We start from the raw sequence: 18,871 nt of genomic DNA, 5'->3' as shown, positions 1-18,871 counted from the left end.
ATTTTTTATCCCTTAAGAGTCTTGTGGATACTCCATGCTGTTAGTTTCCAGCTCCTATATTCCACCGTATGGACCAGGACCTGTATCAATTACTCGATAATTCAATCATGTTTTCTCTCTGAAGGCAACTGATAGAGAGGGAGACCCAATATCATACACCATTGAGAACGGAGATCCTCAACGAGTTTTTAATCTTTCGGAAACGTAAGTTAAAAATGATTTCAAAATATATTTTTTCGAAGACATTAAACAGTGTACTGGTGGGGGAACAGACTTCTAATCAGAGGTTTTCAGCTGGTTGTAGTTTTCTTTTACTTTTTTTCCCCTATGAATGCTAATGAGATCGGGGGGCGGGGGATAATTCTGAATTCAAAAATCTTACCCAGGAGACTATTTATTTTAAACATTTTCAGTAGGTAAAAATCCACTGAGGTGGAAACATTTTATTTGTAGGCTGGGATTAATTAGATCCCTTTAAAGTTGTCAGTTACTCATAATAACAAGGGCATTTCTACCAAGAGTAATGTGGCACTAAATTGTTCATTCAAAGAGAATTGTGTAAGACAAAGCATAATTCAAACACATTTAAGGTACCACCGAAATCTACCATTCCGTTTTTGAGGAATGTAGGTATATTCTGAAAAAGCTAGGACAAAAACATTGCCATGGCCCTGCTAAGCCTTCTGGGGTGTTTATTGGTGTTGCTCTACTCCCCTCGGAGTGCGTCAGGAGAAAGCCAGGAGGCCTGGAAGGAGACACCGAGGTTTGCAGAGAGATCATTGGCTGCCCTTGTCTAAGAGCAAAGTTGCCCTGTTGCTGTCACGTAGGGCTGGTCCTTAGGGAGTCATGCTTGCTGCCTCTCTGATTCTTTCTGTGTGTCCACGGGTGGTTTTACTCCCTAACAGAATGGAAACCTGAACGGGGTCCATGATCACAAAGTGAGAATTTTCGCAGATGAGCCAAGCACTGCTTTAATCTCAGGAACATGGGTGCATCATGCCAAATCAGGGGAACCATGCATGGTCACTGGTCTTGGGAGGAACACCTGTAATTTCACTCTGACTAGGACGTGCCAACCATGAGTGAGTTTCCCCGGAAACAGTAATTCTCAGACTTTCCGATTTCACAGATGAATAAACTTCTATTTAAAAAAATGGAAAGATTTAACTATTTGGAATTTCCCCCCATAGATACATACAAATCTCAATTAGCTGTAATTTATAATCATCCCCAAAGAAATAAAACTTTTTTTAAAGGGACACCTTAATAGGAATCATGACTGAATGGTACTGGTATAAAAGTACATGTATAGATCACTAGAATAAAGTTAAGAGTCCAGAAATAACCAGATCATAACATTTATGGTCAATCGATTTCCCCCCAAGAAAGGCCAAGACAATCCATCCAGGAAAGAATAACCTTTACAATAAATGAAATTTGGGGCCACATGCAAAAGAATGAAGTTGGATCTTTACCTCACACCATTAGCAAAAATTAACTCAAAGTGGATCATAGACCTAAATATTAGAGATAAAAGCATTTAACTCTTTAAAGAAAATGCAGAAGTAAATCTTCATGATTGGAATTAGGCAATGCTCTCCTAGATATGACATAAAATATCTTCTTAATAAGAAGACAGATAAGTTGGACTTCATCAAAATTTGAAAAATACATGCTTCAAAAGACAGTACCAAGAAAGTAAAGACCACCCCCAGCCTGAGAGAAAGTATTTTAAACAATGTAGATGATAAAGGATATAAGTATATCTAGAATACACAAAGAACTATTATAACCCAAAAATAAACAGAGAAATAACCCAAATAAAAGTGGACAGGAATTTGACTAGACATTTCTCCAAAGAAGCTATATGAATGGCCAACAGTGTGTGGAGTTTCACTTGTGATCACCAGTCATTAGGGAAATGCAGATGAAAATCACCAGATACTGCTTCTCACCTATGTAGAATGTCTATAATGAGAAAAGGAAGGAAATAAGAAGTATGGGTGAGATTTCAGAGTCCTCATATATTTCTGGAGGGGAAGTAAAGTCAGTGTGTACTTTGGAGAACAATGTGCCATTTCTTCTAAATGTGAAACACAGAGTTACCGTATAACCCAGTAATTCTACCCATATCTACTCAAGAAATGAAAACATGGATCCACATGAAAAGTTGTACAAGAATGTACACAGCAGAATTATTTACAATAGCAAAATGTGGAAACCACTGGAATGTCCATCTACAGATGAACAAGGAACAGAACGTGTATCCATACAATTACTTTGTCAGTAAAGGAGAACCTAGTGTCAACGCCTGCTACAGCATAGCTCAGACCTTAGCAACATTGTGCTAGTGGAAGGTCATTCACAAAGGGCAGCACGTGGTATGATCCCATTTGTACGCAACGTCCAGAATAGGCAAATCCATAGAGATTTAAAAAAAAAAAGTAGATTAGTGGTTGCCTGGGGCTGGGGGTTGGGGATGGGAGAGAACAGGGAGAGACTGCCAGTGGGTGATGCTAATAGTGAAGAGCACGTTCCAGATTTGATTATGGTGATGGTTGGACAACCCTGCAAATATACCAACATTCACTGAATTGTACCCTTTAAGTGGGTGAGTTTGATCATATGGGAGTTATACGTTAATAAAGCTGTCTTTAAAAAAGACAACAGTTGAGCCTTTCCCCTGCCTGAGCAAGCAGGAAGCCCAGCCCTTACTCTCTGCGAAGGATTTCCACTCCTGTGTTTATCTGCTTTTCCCCTGAGGCTGAAAGATTTTTCAACTGCGGGCTGGGAAAGCTGATGAGCCGCCAATTTTTTTTTTTTTAAGATTTTATTTATTTATTTGAGAGAGAGAGAGAGAGCACAAGTAGGCAGAGAGGCAGGCAGAGGGAGAGGGAGAAGCAGGCTCCCCGCCGAGCAGGGAGCCGGATGTGGGGCTCGATCCCAGGACCCCGGCCGGGATCATGACCTGAGCTGAAGGCAGCCACTTAACCAAATGAGCCACCCAGGCACCCGAGCCCCCAATTTTACCGAAGAAATTCTCCCCCTGTCCTCCTACCCTAGCAAGTGTGTCTCTACTATTTCTCTCCTCTCTGCCTTTGAAACCAATGAGACACCGTTAGGTCCCAGAGATTCCTTCAGGTGTGAAAGATGCCAACGCGGCATCCTCCTTGTCTACACTGACCACAGTTCCTTATACCACAGCTCCTACATCAACTCCTTAAGTGGAGAACGCTTCCAGGACAGCTGGAGGAGGGCATGTCCTTGGGAGGATTGCATGATCTCTCTCGATGACCATTCCTGATTCAGGGTCCAGCATGCGAGGTCCGTTGCTTTCTATCCCATGGTCATTTTATGGCAGCCGCTTCATTGCTTTGCTGTCAATATAGTTGCAGGCTATCCTAGACCATTACCACACATTTGAAATGGGGAAAAGTTGAAATTTCAATCCCTTCCCTCTCTGAAACTTCTGGGCTGCCTGTGCAAATTTGCACTACTGCTTCTGTTTAAGTTTTAAGGATTCGAATACTTCAGGTACTCTTTTAGAGAATAACAGAAAAGAAAGAATGGTCTGCCTTATCAGACACTATAATGTATACAAATAATGTTTCTGGTTACATTTTCCTTCTTAGAACAACAAAAAAAGTACATGTTCATTGCTTACTTTAAATATTATATTAATTTATGCTATGATACCAATTTTAGCAATAATTGTCATTACAAAACCATTAGTCTACTTGTTCTATTGAAATAAAACTAGGCCAAAAGTTTTCATAAATCCTTAAAAGAATCAGTAGTAATAAAGAATCATTTCAATGCTAGTTTGGATTTGCAAAATGTTGGATTGTTATCTCATATTAATGTATTGGATTAGTCATATAGCCACAAAAGTAACCCACTCTTTAAAGAAAAGGACTTGTTCCTAAAAATCACAAGCATTTGTCATGAAAATCATACCATATCACCTGTTAAATGGCCAGATCTGTGTGGTTCTGTAACGCACTGCATTATTATAACAACTTTTCATAATGTTTTTGTTGATTTTTGCATATGATACAGCAAATTCATCAAATAGCCACAGATCAGTAAACATTTAAACAAGATGCAAACAGCACTTCCTTTCTAGAGTGGTGGCCAAATATTGACGTTTTTTATTTCAGGAGAGTGAGGGATTCCTCTGAATGGAATTGTATACAGGGGATGTGATACAACACTGAAAGGCTCAAATGCTGAACAGAAGAACCTCAAAGAGTTAGATCTGCCCCTTGTTAGAATTTTATTTGAAAAATTTTCTTTTTATCCTTACTGGCATTTTAATTTTTTTTCTACAAGACTAAATTCAGTTTGACCCTAAATTTAAAGCTTATTAGATTTTTCACATCAGTGTGCATTACACTGAAGATTACATAACATAGAAGAAAATGATACGCATTTTCTGTTCTGTCACCCCTACTTTCCAAATCTGAATTCAGATGGAACTACTTTCTCACGCCCTCACCACCTCAGCTCCTGCCACAGTCCTCTTTTCTGAACTTCTGACAATACCCACCTCACTCTGCCCGTCTGCGTTTGCTAACCACTAATCACTATTTGACACAGAACACCACATCCGACTTGAAGCAATCACACATTTTCAAGTATACTCTAGCCTCTCTAAGTATCATCATGAGGCTTGAAACATGGTGCCCACAGGCAACACGATAAATCTCTCAGACTCAGACACTTGTAAGTGTAAATGATATTAAATCGCAGCCAGTGGGATATATTGACAACGTTTCAAGGAAGCCTAGGGTACAAAGCATGAAACCTGTGCATAATTTCTGTCAGTGACGTGGCTGCTACAATATTTCCTAATCGACAGTGCAATTTGAGAAAGCGGCTACTGGGAGAAGCAGGTTTTAAATGCTAGCAGATTGGTTTGTGTGGACGTAGATAACCTCCTCTACGTTTTAAGTGCATGGCTTAGACAACTTTTGAACACCACTTTCATGGTTAAGTGAAGCAACTCATTGTCTCAAAAAGCTTGATTTTGTCCAGCACCACACATTTCAGAAATACAGCCTTCGAGTTTAGTGAGGGAATTCTGTGTAATCTAATTAATATAAAGGAAGTGAAATTCACATAGCATAAAATTAACCATTTCAAAACAATACAATGGCATTTAGCTGACTCAGGGTTGTACAACAACCCCTTGTCTCTAGGTCCAGAATATCTTTATCACTCCAGAAGGAAACCCAACCCAATAAGCAGCTGCTCCCTATCCGCCCCTCCCCTCGCCCCTGGAAACCACCAATTTATGTTCTGCCTCTGTGGATTGATCTATTCTGGATATGTCAAATAAATGGAAGAATATAACAAACGACCTTTTGTGTCTGGCTTTTTTCACTTAGCCTAATGTTTTGAAGCTCAACCATGTGGAAGCATACATCAGTACTTCATTCCTTTTCATACATGCATAATATCTCATTGTTTGTATATACAATTTGTTTATCCATTCATCCATGCATGGACATTTGGGCTGGTTTTCTATGCCTTGGCTATTGTGAATACTGCTACTATGGACACATACGTATGTGCATTTAAGAATCTGATTTCAATTCTTTTGAGTATATTTCCAGAATTGGAATTGCTGGGCCATATTGTAATTTTATGTTTACTTTCTGAGGAACTGCCAAACTGTTTGGACAAGACCATTTTCTATTCCCACCAGCACTGTATAAAGGTTCCAATTTCTTTATATCTTTGTCAACATGTTACTTCCCCATTTGTTTTGTTTTGTTAATTATATCCATCCTAGTGGGTGTGAAGTGGTATTTCACTGTAGTTTTGATTTCTATTTCCCTGAAGAGTATCTTTTCATGTACTTGTTTGTCGTGTTTGTATCTTCTTTGGAGAAATATCTTGTTTAAGTCCTTTGACTAATTTTTAATTGGGTCATTTGTACTTTGTTGTTGAGTTTTAAGAGTCCCCAGTACATTTGGTGAGCCAGATTCTTATCAGATACATGAATTGCAAGTATTTTCTCTCATTTTCTAGGGTTTTTTTTTTTTTTCCACTTTATTTATGATGGCAAAAATTCTTAATTTTGGTGAAGTCCAGTATACCCATTTTTTTCTTTTGCTGCTCATGCCCTTACTGTCCCATTTAAAACCCATTGTCGAATCTAAGATCATGAAGATTTATCCTCGAGTTTTTGTCTAAGTTTCACGGTTTTAGTACTTATATTTAGATTGTTGATCCATTTTGACCTAATTTCTGTATATGGTGTAATAAAATCGTCCAACTTCATTCTTTCACATGGAGATCTCCAATTGCCCCAGCACCCTTTGAGGAGACAATTCTTTCCCTATTGAATGATCTTGGCATCCTTGTTGAAAATCAGTCGGCCACAGACATATGGGCTTATCTCTGGACTCTCAGTTCTGTTCCATTCCCAAGTATACATGGGTGCTTTTAAGTGCCCCAATTTCCCAAGAAATTCTCTGCCCATCTTTCCTCCCAGGCATCCAACGCTCTCTTGTATGCCTCAACTATGATCTTTGCCTCAGGTGACTGCAGGTTGTTTCCTGCCTTACAGAGTCTTCCAGAAAAACCCACGGCTTTTCTGCCTCCAGTGAGCTCTGACTTAGGCAAAATAAAGACAAACAGCATGCGTTATTCCTTCCGGCAGCCTCCAGAATGGCAAACACAAGTCTTTGTGAATCAGGGTAGTTCTGCTCCCTCCAGAAACAGGCACCATAGTGTCACACTGGGGATGCTGACGACCATCTTCAAAACCACTGATGTCGGTCCTGTGAGATAGGTTTTCAGTCATGTAAAATTTAAGTAGCACCATTGTTGATGTTTCAACAGAAATGATGCTTACATATTTTTATTATGGGAACTTAGAAGATTTCCTGCATTCCTAAATGCAGCCCCACGTATCCTGGTCTGTAGCTTCCAGCCAGCTCGTAGGAAGACTCACTTTTGCTACTTATTTCTGGAATTTCAGGAAAGCATGCTTGTGTGTACCCATCAACTAGTCTATAAATACCAAAAAAATAGTACCTATTTTTTCTCTCCTTCTCCATTTCCCAAATATCCTGTCTCACTGGTACACATCATCTCAAGCAAAGATCTGTCTCCATGATAAACACCAGACCGTTAAAAATTAGCTGTTTTTATGTATAATATGGCTCTAAATGGGAATACAATATATATTTCAAGAGATTTTCTAATTTAATGTATAAAGAAGAATATAGAGATTTGAACCTTAAACTGAGGGGGGAAAAAGTGGAAAGCAATAACTCAGTTTTCTTTTTTTCTTTCACTGTACCATGGCTGGGTTTTCAGGTCTCCCATTTCTTAAGTAGCTTATGAATAAGTCTCTGAAGCAATACATGTCTTACTTTTCTCTTGAAGTCATTGTAGAATGAGATTATCTGAACCATCTGCAGTGTGGGAAGTTACTCCAAAAGCCATTGTTATGAACTACTCTGGGAATTGGTTTTCAGTTATTTTGACAGAACATTTAAAAATGTACAAGTCGTAGAGTTTTCCATAGTTCTACCATACATTTAGAACTTTTCAGTCTGTATGATCAACAACACAGTAAAACAGAGTAACCGGGACTCTGACTTTGATTCATTGATGTTGAGTCTCATTACCCAACTACCATGTTTGATGTGAATGGCTTAAATTCTAGTGTAACAATAAAAGCACTTGTATTAAAATGTGAAAGTCTTTTATCAATCAAAAAAGATTGTTTTCATGCTTGAATAAATGTTTTAATGTTTTATTATATTAATATAACTTGTCCACTACAATAGATGTTTTTTAGGACTTTATTAAAATGTCATGTAGGAAATCAGATGGTAATATCTCAGACATAAATGTGGAACTTGTTTTAGAGAGCATTATAAGTGACAAAACTGTTATAAAACAAATTACATTGCAGAAAAAAGGCATAAATACTTGGAGGCATTTATTTTAAATGGTGAAAGGGCATGAAGTAGTATAAAATATTCAAATTATGAGAATTTGTCCAGAGGCTGTTCATCTCCCATTACATAATAAATAAAATTAAGAAACATCTAAATTTCAAAAGAATAACAAAATGATAAAATTGTTAGTGTATCTGACAAAAGTTTGTTTTCATAAACTATAAAATGAGAGAGTGAATGCTCATGAAATTATGTTTTCTTAAATAGGATGTAAAATACACAGTCTGATTCCTCTTTGGAAAATGATATAATGTATTCAGATATTATTATAGAGAATAAAAATAAATGTTACAAAAATAATCACAATATCTATGAGAGTTTTAATATTCCACTGTATATTTTTGAATTTTGTACAATGAGCCTCAATTGTTTTGAAATTAAGAAAGAAGAAAAAAATAGATGTTAATTGCTAATGTTTGTCAAAGATGGGATTCAGATGTTTGCATTTCCAGCATGGATACCTATGTGACAATGAACGGAAATGACAATATATATTAGTTCTAAGAAACCATTCCTTGATTCAAAGGATTATGAAACTGCTAAAGATTGAGTCTTCCAACTTTGACATAATCATAAACAAGATAGATATCTTTCTTCCCAGAATGAATTAAGCACAGTTTTATTTTTCTCCTGGAGGCTGGAGAATCGGTTTGGTTATCTCCTTCAGTTTGGCAATTTTTCATTGTTGCTAAGAAGCTCAACAGCCTTAAAAGCTTTTTTCAATTTTCAACATGAATCTGAGAATCATGCATCTTAAATATTCAGGCTACATTTGCTGAAAGGGAAAAAACAGTGGAAAGTAGTTCCCAATGGGAGAAAGGCTCCCTGTGACTTAAGATCTTTGTGTGTCTTAATCTGTTTGTTTTCTCTGTCACTAGTACTGGGATTCTAACCTTAGGGAAAGCCCTGGACAGGGAGAGCACCGATCGCTACATTCTGATCGTCACTGCTTCAGACGGCAGGCCCGATGGGGTGAGTACTCAGCCTGGGGACAATGGGTGGTAAGAACAGAGCTGGTAGTCTGATGCTCTGAAACAGTGTATCATAATCATGAGTCTGGGAATTAATCTCCTCACCCAGAGCAGCTCCTTAATACTTGGAGTAGTGCTCTTTTAATAGTTGAACCTATATTCTGAATCTGTCAGGGTGGTGGAACTTTTTGACTTGACAGAATAACACACTTGGGATTGGCATTCTTACCCAGCTTATGGGGAAAATGAAATCTAACAGTCTAAAACGCATTCCATGGTGATCATCACCGGCACAACACTCTGAAATGTCTCCTGGCAGTTTTGACTCTGTTGGAACCTGTTCCCTTTCATGTCACTTTGTTGGGGGGCAGAGTGTGGATAGATGTCTTGAAGCACTTAGGAAACCAAGTTGATTGATTCCACAAGTTGTAAGCAGCATTCAGGATCCTGACTAATCCTTGGTGATGGAAGTGGTTTAAATGGGTCCATAATTCCAGAGAGGATAAATGTTATTTTCTCTGCACCAAAAATCAGTTTTAAGAATAAAGAAATTGTTTAGTCATTCTGGAGTGTTTTAAAATCATTTGTATTCTTTTTTTTTTTTTTTTTAAAGATTTTATTTATTTATTTGACAGAGAGAGACACACAGCAAGAGAGAGAACACAAGCAGGGGGAGTGGGAGAGGGAGAAGCAGGCTTCCCGCAGAGCAGGGAGCCCGATGCGGGGCTCCATCCCAGGAGCCTGGGATCATGACCTGAGCTGAAGGCAGATGCTTAATGACTGAGCCACCCAGGCGCCCCCATTTGACTGTATTCTTTAAACTAACTTGCTTACAACCACTGCTGTTCTAATTTTTTAACATTGTAACATTTCAAATTTTGGTAACAGGTACTAGACTGTTTTGTTGTTGTTGTTGTTGTTTTGTTGTTTTGTTTTTTTACCATTTCTATGATGCAAAGTAGTTTTTTCTTTAGTCAAATGCTTATGGACCAACTCACTGTTCTCTGGAAATAATTTCAAATTCAGTTTAGGAGTCTAAGCAAGGCTCACCCAGTTAAAATAGTAACATGGCCCCACATGACTTGAAATGACTTGTTTGATCTGTATGATAGATTGGCTGGGGGTGTATATTTGAGGAGGATTGCTCAGAAAATCTTACCATGATAAAAACATAAACTGAGGCACTTGGGCAGCTCAGTCGGTTAAGCGTCAGCCTTCAGCTCAGGTCGTGCTCCTAGGATCCTGGGATCGAGCCCTGTGTTGGGCTCCCTGCTCAGTTGGGAGTTTGCTCCTCCCTATCCCTCTCCCCCTACTCATGCTCTCTCTTTCTCCCTCTCTCTCTCTCAAATAAATAAATAAAATCTTAAAAACAAAACAAAGCATATAGACTTGCTACCCGGACACTTTTATTACTTTAATTAAAAGTTAGAAAAATAGATAATTAATTAAATTTGATAAAACTGCCCATAATAAACCATTTACCATTGCTCAAACATTAGGTAAAACAGTTACATGTAGAACATAAAATATACAGAACAATCTGAGTAAATAGTGGGGCCAGTAGAAGGTACTTAGATGTGTGAAGAAAAATAAAACTCAGATTGATTTTATATATGCAGCATCCCTGATTAAGAGTGTGCCTGTGTTAGATCTATGTAAAGAATTCGATGCGGCGCCCAAGAAGAAAATGAAAGAATCTGACGTGTTGAAGATTAACTGGTAACTTGTCTAGAAGATAATGAGAGGGGACCTGAGGAGGAGAAGGCATTATTCAGTATGGAGGAAGGGGTGTCAATAATGTAAAATAAATGAGTAGAAGTAAAATAAATGAGTGGCATTCAGGTCAGTCATTAGGATAGAAAAAAATCATTAGGATTAAAAAAAAGAAAACAATACACAGCTTTGGAAGATGTCACATTACAAATCAGATATTAATGGCAGTGGTTTAGGTAGGACCCTTTAAATCTGGTCTTAACAATAATTTCTTAGACAAGAGAACAGATGGGAAAAAATAGTATATTAAGATATCTGACATAATCTCAATCTACTAATTATGGGTTTGCCCACATCCAAAACTGAGAATAAATTCTGGGTTAATTTCTTCTAGAGCATTTTTTTTTCCAGTTACTTACTTGGGTATCTCAGTCCCCTTGGCCAGGGGTCACTTAGCATTTTTCGTCCCCGCCCCTCACCACCGCAGCCCCCCTGTTTTCATTCCTAGGATCAGTAAGGTCTCCTTCAGCTTTAAAATTCTAACCCTCTTAAGTAAATGTGTTTTATTTTCAAAATTTGTATTGAGAATATCAGTAGAGAAAGGAACATTTAGGTTTCAAATAAAAGCTTCTTTAGCTAATTCCATTATTTACGTAATTTTAGGGATGAACATCTATGTGGGCACATATTGTGGGTTCCTGAAGGAGAAAGTGATAACACAATCACTACAATGTTGTGTTGTGACATGCTTTTCTTATCTACACATGTAAACTTATTTCCTTTGTAAAGTTATGGTAAAATTAACCTTTTAACCCTAATGATTATGGTTTTGAAGAAAGATATTTAATGAACACAGACCCCAGGTCTATACATTCTTCTTAAATCAAAATTATTACCAGCAATTTGTGTGAAACAGATTGCGAAGATATAATTTGATAATTTCATCATGGAAAACCACCTCCCCTACCACCCCCAAAATATGTTTAAGGGAAAAGAGAGCTAATGTTCTATTGCTCATTGCTAATGTTTTTGTAGACAAAGTTGAAAAAATGTTATTGATGTTCTTGGGTTTTTTTCCATTCTCTAAATCAACTTTGTCAATAGTAGCTGAAAAAAACCTATACAAGTTAAATATCTCATTATTATAAATATTTAGATTTCTTCAGCTATCATGAATACAGATAAACTCATACTTTCTAGAATTAAATAGTTATTTACACTTACTTGGAATTCTTTGCAAATCTATAAAGTTGAAAATTCCTTAAGAAAGCTTCCACCATGTTTTATTCCAATATTTTCACATTTTAGCTGAAAAGACTTCGAAATTTTTGTATATCATATACTTTTTATAAGCAGCTACATTTTACCTTATAATAATAGCATCTAGGATAGCTCCCAAATGCATTTTTTCAAGGAATATACACGCAAATTCTTTTCAGAAGCTTCTTTGTAACATTATTTACTTCTAAGCTAAACTAAGTCCAACCAATCTGAACTAAAAATACATTTTATTGGAAAATTTTATTGGAAAATCTGGGCAAACCTTATTATGTTTATGGATATAATTTGATCCACAGGGAGGAAGAAGTTTTCCTCGACCCTCGCTTAAGGTCCCTGGCTGGGTCTGAAAATTAAAGTGACAAAGACAGATTAAGAGGAGAAAGCATACAAATTTATATAAGTTTTACATGATGTTTTAGCCCCCATAAGGAAATGAAGACCCAAAGAATCGGCAAAACCTACTTTCTTTCGAAGTAGGGGAAAGGGAGAGAGGCAGGTGTGGGAAGGCAACTAAACTCTGTTGGGAGGCTAAAGGGAGGTGTGAATTATTTTAACAAGGTCTGCTTGTATAGAATTCTCTCTCTCTCAACCTCTTGTGCTTGTTGATAATAAAAATGTTACCTTCCTTCTGATACAGGGAGTCCATCTTTCACATGGGAATGTAATATCCTGCTTTTATGAAAAAGAAGGAAGGACTGAGTATTTTTCCTGTATTTGCTATTTTTTCAAGTGCCTTTCATTCAAAGGAGTCAGTTTAGCAAAGTGGCATATTTTGCGGTGATGTTCTCTGAACTCCTTCAACAAGCAGTGGTAGGGATAGCCTTTAGGAAGCTGGCTGTAAGAGGAAGCCAAACAGCAGGGGCTTAAACAAAGCAGGGTTTGTTTGTCTCACATATAAAGAAACATAGGGGTGGACAGGAAGGGCTCAGGCAGGGGCTCCTGCTGTCTCTTACCCACTTTGCCATTTATCCTGTGTTTGCTTTCTTCCTCGGTCTACTTACCTAATGGGTTTACAATGACTAATGCAACTCTAGGCATCTGCTCTGCTTTGCAGAGAGGCAAAGAAGAGTCTGCCCTTTTCTCTACCTGAACTAGAGCTCTTTCAGAGACCACACCTGGCATAACGCTTCTTAGATCTTATTATCCACACTGGGCTGAAAGATAAGGAGTAAGTAGGGCTTTGTGGATTGTAGTTGTCTATAAAACAATAGCACAGCAAAATATATGCATATGCAAATCACAGTGAAAAATATAAATATGCAAAGAGAAGTCAGGATTTTCTCTTTCTTTTTTTTTTAAACAAATTTATCAGTTGTCATCTCCCAATGGGGAAGCATTCCTATTCAAAATACAGAGTTGGGGGTGCCTGGGTGGCTCAGTCCTTAAGCGTCTGCCTTCGGCTCAGGTCATGATCCCGGGGTCCTGGGATCGAGCCCCGCATCGGGCTCCCTGCTCAGCGGGAAGCCTGCTTCTCCCTCTCCCACTCCCCCTGCCTGTGTTCCCTCTCTCGCTGTGTCTCTCTCTGTCAAATAAATAAAATCTTTGAAAAAAATTAAAAAAAAAAAAATACAAAGTTGTTCTGTAGTGTGGATATTTCTGACCAGATTTCCATGAGTTCAGCAATATGGTTTTCATTCTTGAACTATATGATAGATAACTTGATTATATCATGCATGGTTTTTGCTCTCAGTAAAATTTTCTAGAATTCTTAGCTTGACTTCCTCGATTATGGCTTTCATAGTGAATACTGGTAATGTCTTATGATTCCAGATTGGCAGGAAACTTAGCGTCTAAGCTTGGGCCTTGAACTGACATTATTCCCTGAATGTCTTTTATTTTATTTTATTTCATTTTTAAAGATTTTATTTATTTATTTGACAGAGAGAGAGGAGCACAAACAGGCAGAGAGGCAGGGAGAGGGAGAAGCAGACTCTCCGCTAAGGAGGGAGCCCAATGCATGGCTCGATCCCAGGACCCTGAGATCGTGACCTGAGCCAAAGGGAGATGCTTAACTGAGCCACCCAGGTACCCCCCTGAATGTCTTTTAAATGTGACAATATAAATAAGCAATTAGAATCTAGAAGCTGAACATTTAACTGTTTAGTCAAACTATAGGAAACATTAACAAGAGAAAAAAATATATGAGAAGAATTGTGGGTGAAATGCAAATAACTAAATTTCAATATAGCTCATTTAATAAAATTTTAGAACAGAATAATGATATATATATATATAAATACATATATATATATTTTTTTAAACAAAACTGCATATATATATATATTTTTTTTAAACAAAACTTTTATTTGGGTGTATACTCTTATAAGAAGAAATGACCATGTAATTTTAAAAGAGAATGAGCTACTTGTTCATTCTCTTTGAAAAGCATAGATTTATATTTCTCATTTTTGGGAATAAAATACTGACATTTTAGTGTTTTCTGAAATAAATCTTCCAGAAGTTTGATTTTTTTTAAATTGTGAGATAATCTGTGAAGTTCTACTAGTTTCTGCTATGTTTATATTATATATAATAAATTATATTACATATTATTACAATATAGATATTTATAAAGTATATACTCTCCTCACACTGCACTCAGAAATGCACAGAATTAAAAGCTCCTTTTTTAAAATCCCTAATCTAATCTTCCTGAGTCCACTCTGCTGCCTAGATGGTAATATGTCCCTGGGCTGGGTCGGGTCACACTTCACTTGCTTGAAACAACATCCCAACCTCTTTTGTTTTAACCACTCTTGTCAAGGTAAACATGTACTCACCAGTGAAGCTGCTCTTCTCTCTTGCCTACCCTCATCCTAAAATTGTACAGATGCAGGGTGTGCTTAATAGTTCTTGAGGTCATAGCAGTTTATGAAAATAAATGTGAGGGGCACCTGGATGGCTCAGTTGGTTAAGCGTCTCCCTTCGGCTCAGGTCATGATCTCAGAGTCCTGGGATCGATCCCCTCATTGGGCTCCCTGCTCAGCGGGGACTCTGCTTCTCCCTCGCCCACTCCCCCTGCTTGTGTTCCCTCTCTCACTCTGTCTCTCTCTGTCAAATAAATAAATAAAATCTTAAAAAAGTAAATAAATTTGTATTCAAATGGTCTGCTACAACAGAAATATCTGCTTGCATTGTTGAGAATTTAATACATATTGTGAGGATTTATCCATGATTTAAAAGAAAATAAAATCTATGACGTTATAATTAAAATAACTAATGACCCCAAAAGTGATAATTTATGGAATATAGTACTAAACTGCAAGTACTTCCAGCTAGTAGAATTGTAATTTGATACAACTTTTGAGAAAATAAGCAGTAAGACAAATTCTCTTAATGGGAAACAGGTAGCTTTGCACTAATCAGGTTTATGAGTTCGGTATCTTAGCTTTTTTATTTAATTGGCATAATATAAATCGATTTTTAAAATTAATTATGAACATATGTTAGCCGACATATTGTTCTTTTTATTAACTTTACTTAAAATGACCTGAGCTGATAGTCTAAGTAGGCAACCTTAACCAACTGAAAATCTGTCCTTGATATGATACAAAATTCCTCTAGGGCACAGATCCATATTGAAGCAGTGTCACCATCTTTCTGAACCAATCAAAAATATTTACATAATTGTGCTTTACAACTAACTAATCTACAACTATTTCAGGAGATTTAAATGAATAGAGTCAATAGGTCTAATGTGTAGCCTGGGCACTTGTAATGATTAATCAAGTGATTCTGATGCAAGTGGTCTCTAGACTACTTTTCAAGAAATACGTAAGTTGGAAATTATTCTATGTGTTCATAGTTTTTATTCCTCATGTCATATACAATTACTAAGATGTGGAGAAATACATCTATACATAAATTTCAGCCCCTATTAGCACAAAAATGGTTGATTTGTCCTTTAACTTTTCAGATTACTTAGTGATCCAGCTCTCTTCTGTCTTACCTAGCTATAGTCCATAGTTTTTGACTGAGGACTGAAACAGTCTGAAAACATCACACACTATAGGGTCAAGAATGGGAATTGTAAAAAATAGGATGAAAACCCATCTAGTAGATTGACAGGGAAGTGCAGACAGGCTGCCATAAAGAGGGTCAGACAATTTGAAGGAAAGTCAGCAGACTCTAGTGTGGCTACTCTTAGATTTTGACTCCAGGCTATCAATTTTAACGTTTTGTTCACCTTCAGGCAAATTGAGAACTACTGCTCCTGTAAAAACATCCTTTTACTGGTTTTAACTCACACAACTTTTAGAGAAATAACATTTGTTTAACTGTTTTGTTGTTGTCGTTGTTATAAAAGCAATGTAGCCTTGTTGAAGAAAATGTGGAAAATACATAAAAGTTAAAATAAGCAAATTAAATTTTCTGTATTTCATCTAATCAGAAAATGTTCAAATTTATACAGAACCACATATATCTAATACAAGTGTGTTTGTGCTCATGCATCTTTTAAATTACACGGTTTCATGAAGATATGCACGCAGAAGAATGCACAAACTTTAATTGTGCAGCTTAATAAATTTTCACATAGTGAACACATCTATGTAATCAATATTTAGAATAAGAAACTGAAATCAGTTAGCAGCCCAAGAGCCCAGCCTTATGATTGTGCTAGTCCCAGACCCCTTCTTCATAAGGTGATCCCTATTCTGACTTCTATCACAATGAAGACACTGTGCCAATCTTTGAAATGTATACACTTGGAATCATATAGTATGTGCTACTTTGTGTCTGACTTCTTACCCTCAACCTTATGTTCTTGAAATTCATCCCTGTGGGTACTTGTAACCATGCTCTGTTCATTCTCAGTATTATATATTATTGCACTGTGCACATCAAACCATCTACTACTGGTGGACATTTAGGTTGTTTCCAGGTTTTGACTACATAATACTGTTCTGGTCACCCTTGGCATGCCTTTAAATAAAATTTTTATTGGGCTTTTCAATATAGAAATATGTAAAAATCATACTGAATAGCTGTATGAATTTTCACAGATTAAGCCCATCAATGTAGCCAGGACACAAATAGAGAAAGAACCCATTATGAATACCCAAGAATTCCCTGCTATGCATGGTGATTTTTAAATGACTGCTGGATATTGCATGTGGAAAAATTATAAAAGCTTGCAGTAAAGTCATATTGCTCAAAAGAGTATATACTTTTGCTTCTGTTAAAATAGGGACAGACAGCCTTAATTCAATTGGAGTTTCAGCTTTGGGTTTTAGTTGAAGTGAGGTAAGGTCTAGACCCCATGCACCATTACTAATAGAGTGTACAACGTCAATGATTCCAATAAGAAAGACAAGGACAAGTCATTTACCAGGTCCTTGCCTCCTCGGTCACTAGGAAATCCAGTGTTTGACCCCTCAGCCCATGACGGCTGCAGGATCTCCCCAGATTCATTCCCTCTGAGCCAAGCGTTGGTGCACCCCACATCACGTACAATCAGGACAAATTGTGTCGGTATTTTTTAAAACAAAAGTTGGGTAATTATTTCATTTTCCATATTTCTCCTACTTTTTAATTTACCTCTTGTCACATATGTAGTATCATCGCCTGATGGATTTTTCATTTTCCATCCAAGGGCCCTTTCTTTCTCTGATTCTGGCCCTAGGCTTCTGTAATGTGCCCCACACTATCACAGAGCTGGGTGCAGGGCAGGTGCTGCTTCTCAGGCTTTGATTAGAAAGAACAGTTTCCAGCCTGACTCACATCTGAAGATGTTCCTTGATTTTGCAAAAGTTGTTGACCTACGTAACAGTCTCTGGTTGCAGCAGGCCAAGGGTTGACCTTTGAACCAGGTAGCACATACTACTTTAAGTGTACCTGCTTACCACGTCCTTGGGCTGTATGACCATAAAGTAATCAGTTAACTAGTGATACGTGGTGCTCAAACTCTCGGTGTAGAGGTGAACCCAGAAAATGATGAATGTAGTATTTTCTGACAGCATTTACTTACCTGAAAATACCCATTTGATGCACTGTGCTCTTTGATAGGACACTATTTTTATTTTTACACAGTGTGAAATGTAAGTGATATAAACTAGAGAAATGTTATATTTCAGAGAAAAACAGGTACATGTGTGTATAAACAAAAGCTTGCCACCCATAAAATGTGAACAAGATAAAGGTAAAATCACTTTCTCAAAGTAAGCCTCCAGGAAATATTTGACATTTTCAAGAAGATGTTTGCCCTGTAGTATCATCATTTGTTTTCTCCATCTGTTTTTTTGAAATGCTTGAATATTGCAAACTTCCTGGGTTTTTTTTGTTTTTTTTCTTTTTTCTTTTTTGGAAAGCTAAGCAGTAAGAATAGCAACGAGATACTTTGGATTTTAGTTGGAGTGAGGCAAGGCCTCGCTCTATTTCAGACAGACAAACTCCAAGATGACCGATGAGATGACATCAACATGAAAATAACTTCTTTCATATTTAGTCCTTCTTTTTTCTCCTTTAAGACCTCTACTGCTACCGTAAATGTGGTGGTGACAGATGTCAATGACAATGCACCAGTGTTCGACCCCTTTCTGCCTAGAAACCTGTCTGTGGTGGAGGAAGAAACCAATGCCTTTGTGGGCCAAGTACGGGTAAGTGGAAGATATATATTAAATGTATTTTTTTGTTGAATACGTTTCTCACATCTTAATTTTGAAAGGAGATTCAGCTAATGCAATGTGCGGTGGGTCATCAGAATTATTGAAGGTGATCAGTGAGTGAGATCACTTGGGTGTAAGGCAAAACAGAATAAAGTGCATTCATTCTCAGTCACAGTGCTGGATACTCTTCAAGATTTTTTGTTTTGTTTTGTTTTTCATAAATCACCTTGTGTCCATTTGGATTTCACTTATTAAGCTTGTTGATTCATATTTGTGACCCTTAAGTGCTTTGAACATTGATTCATTGGAAGGGTATTCT

At 37.2% G+C, this 18,871-nt stretch overlaps 1 protein-coding gene across 8 annotated transcripts in view; it reads left to right on the top strand.

Moving 5' to 3' along the window:
- Positions 1 to 18,871, top strand: part of PCDH15 (protocadherin related 15) — a 789,625-nt gene that overhangs the window by 526,736 nt on the left and 244,018 nt on the right. For all 8 annotated transcript variants that reach the window (XM_035008612.1, XM_035008611.1, XM_035008610.1 and 5 more), the window contains 3 exons: positions 125 to 204; positions 8,861 to 8,954; positions 18,415 to 18,543. In XM_035008612.1, the coding sequence (XP_034864503.1) occupies positions 125 to 204; positions 8,861 to 8,954; positions 18,415 to 18,543 (303 nt within the window). The remainder of the gene's footprint in view (positions 1 to 124; positions 205 to 8,860; positions 8,955 to 18,414; positions 18,544 to 18,871) is intronic.

Source organism: Mirounga leonina, unplaced genomic scaffold (genome assembly GCF_011800145.1).
Source record: "Mirounga leonina isolate KUSES-001 unplaced genomic scaffold, KU_Mleo_1.0 Mir_152, whole genome shotgun sequence".
Classification (NCBI taxonomy): Eukaryota; Metazoa; Chordata; class Mammalia; order Carnivora; family Phocidae; genus Mirounga; species Mirounga leonina.
This window is presented reverse-complemented; position numbering and strand designations above follow the sequence as displayed.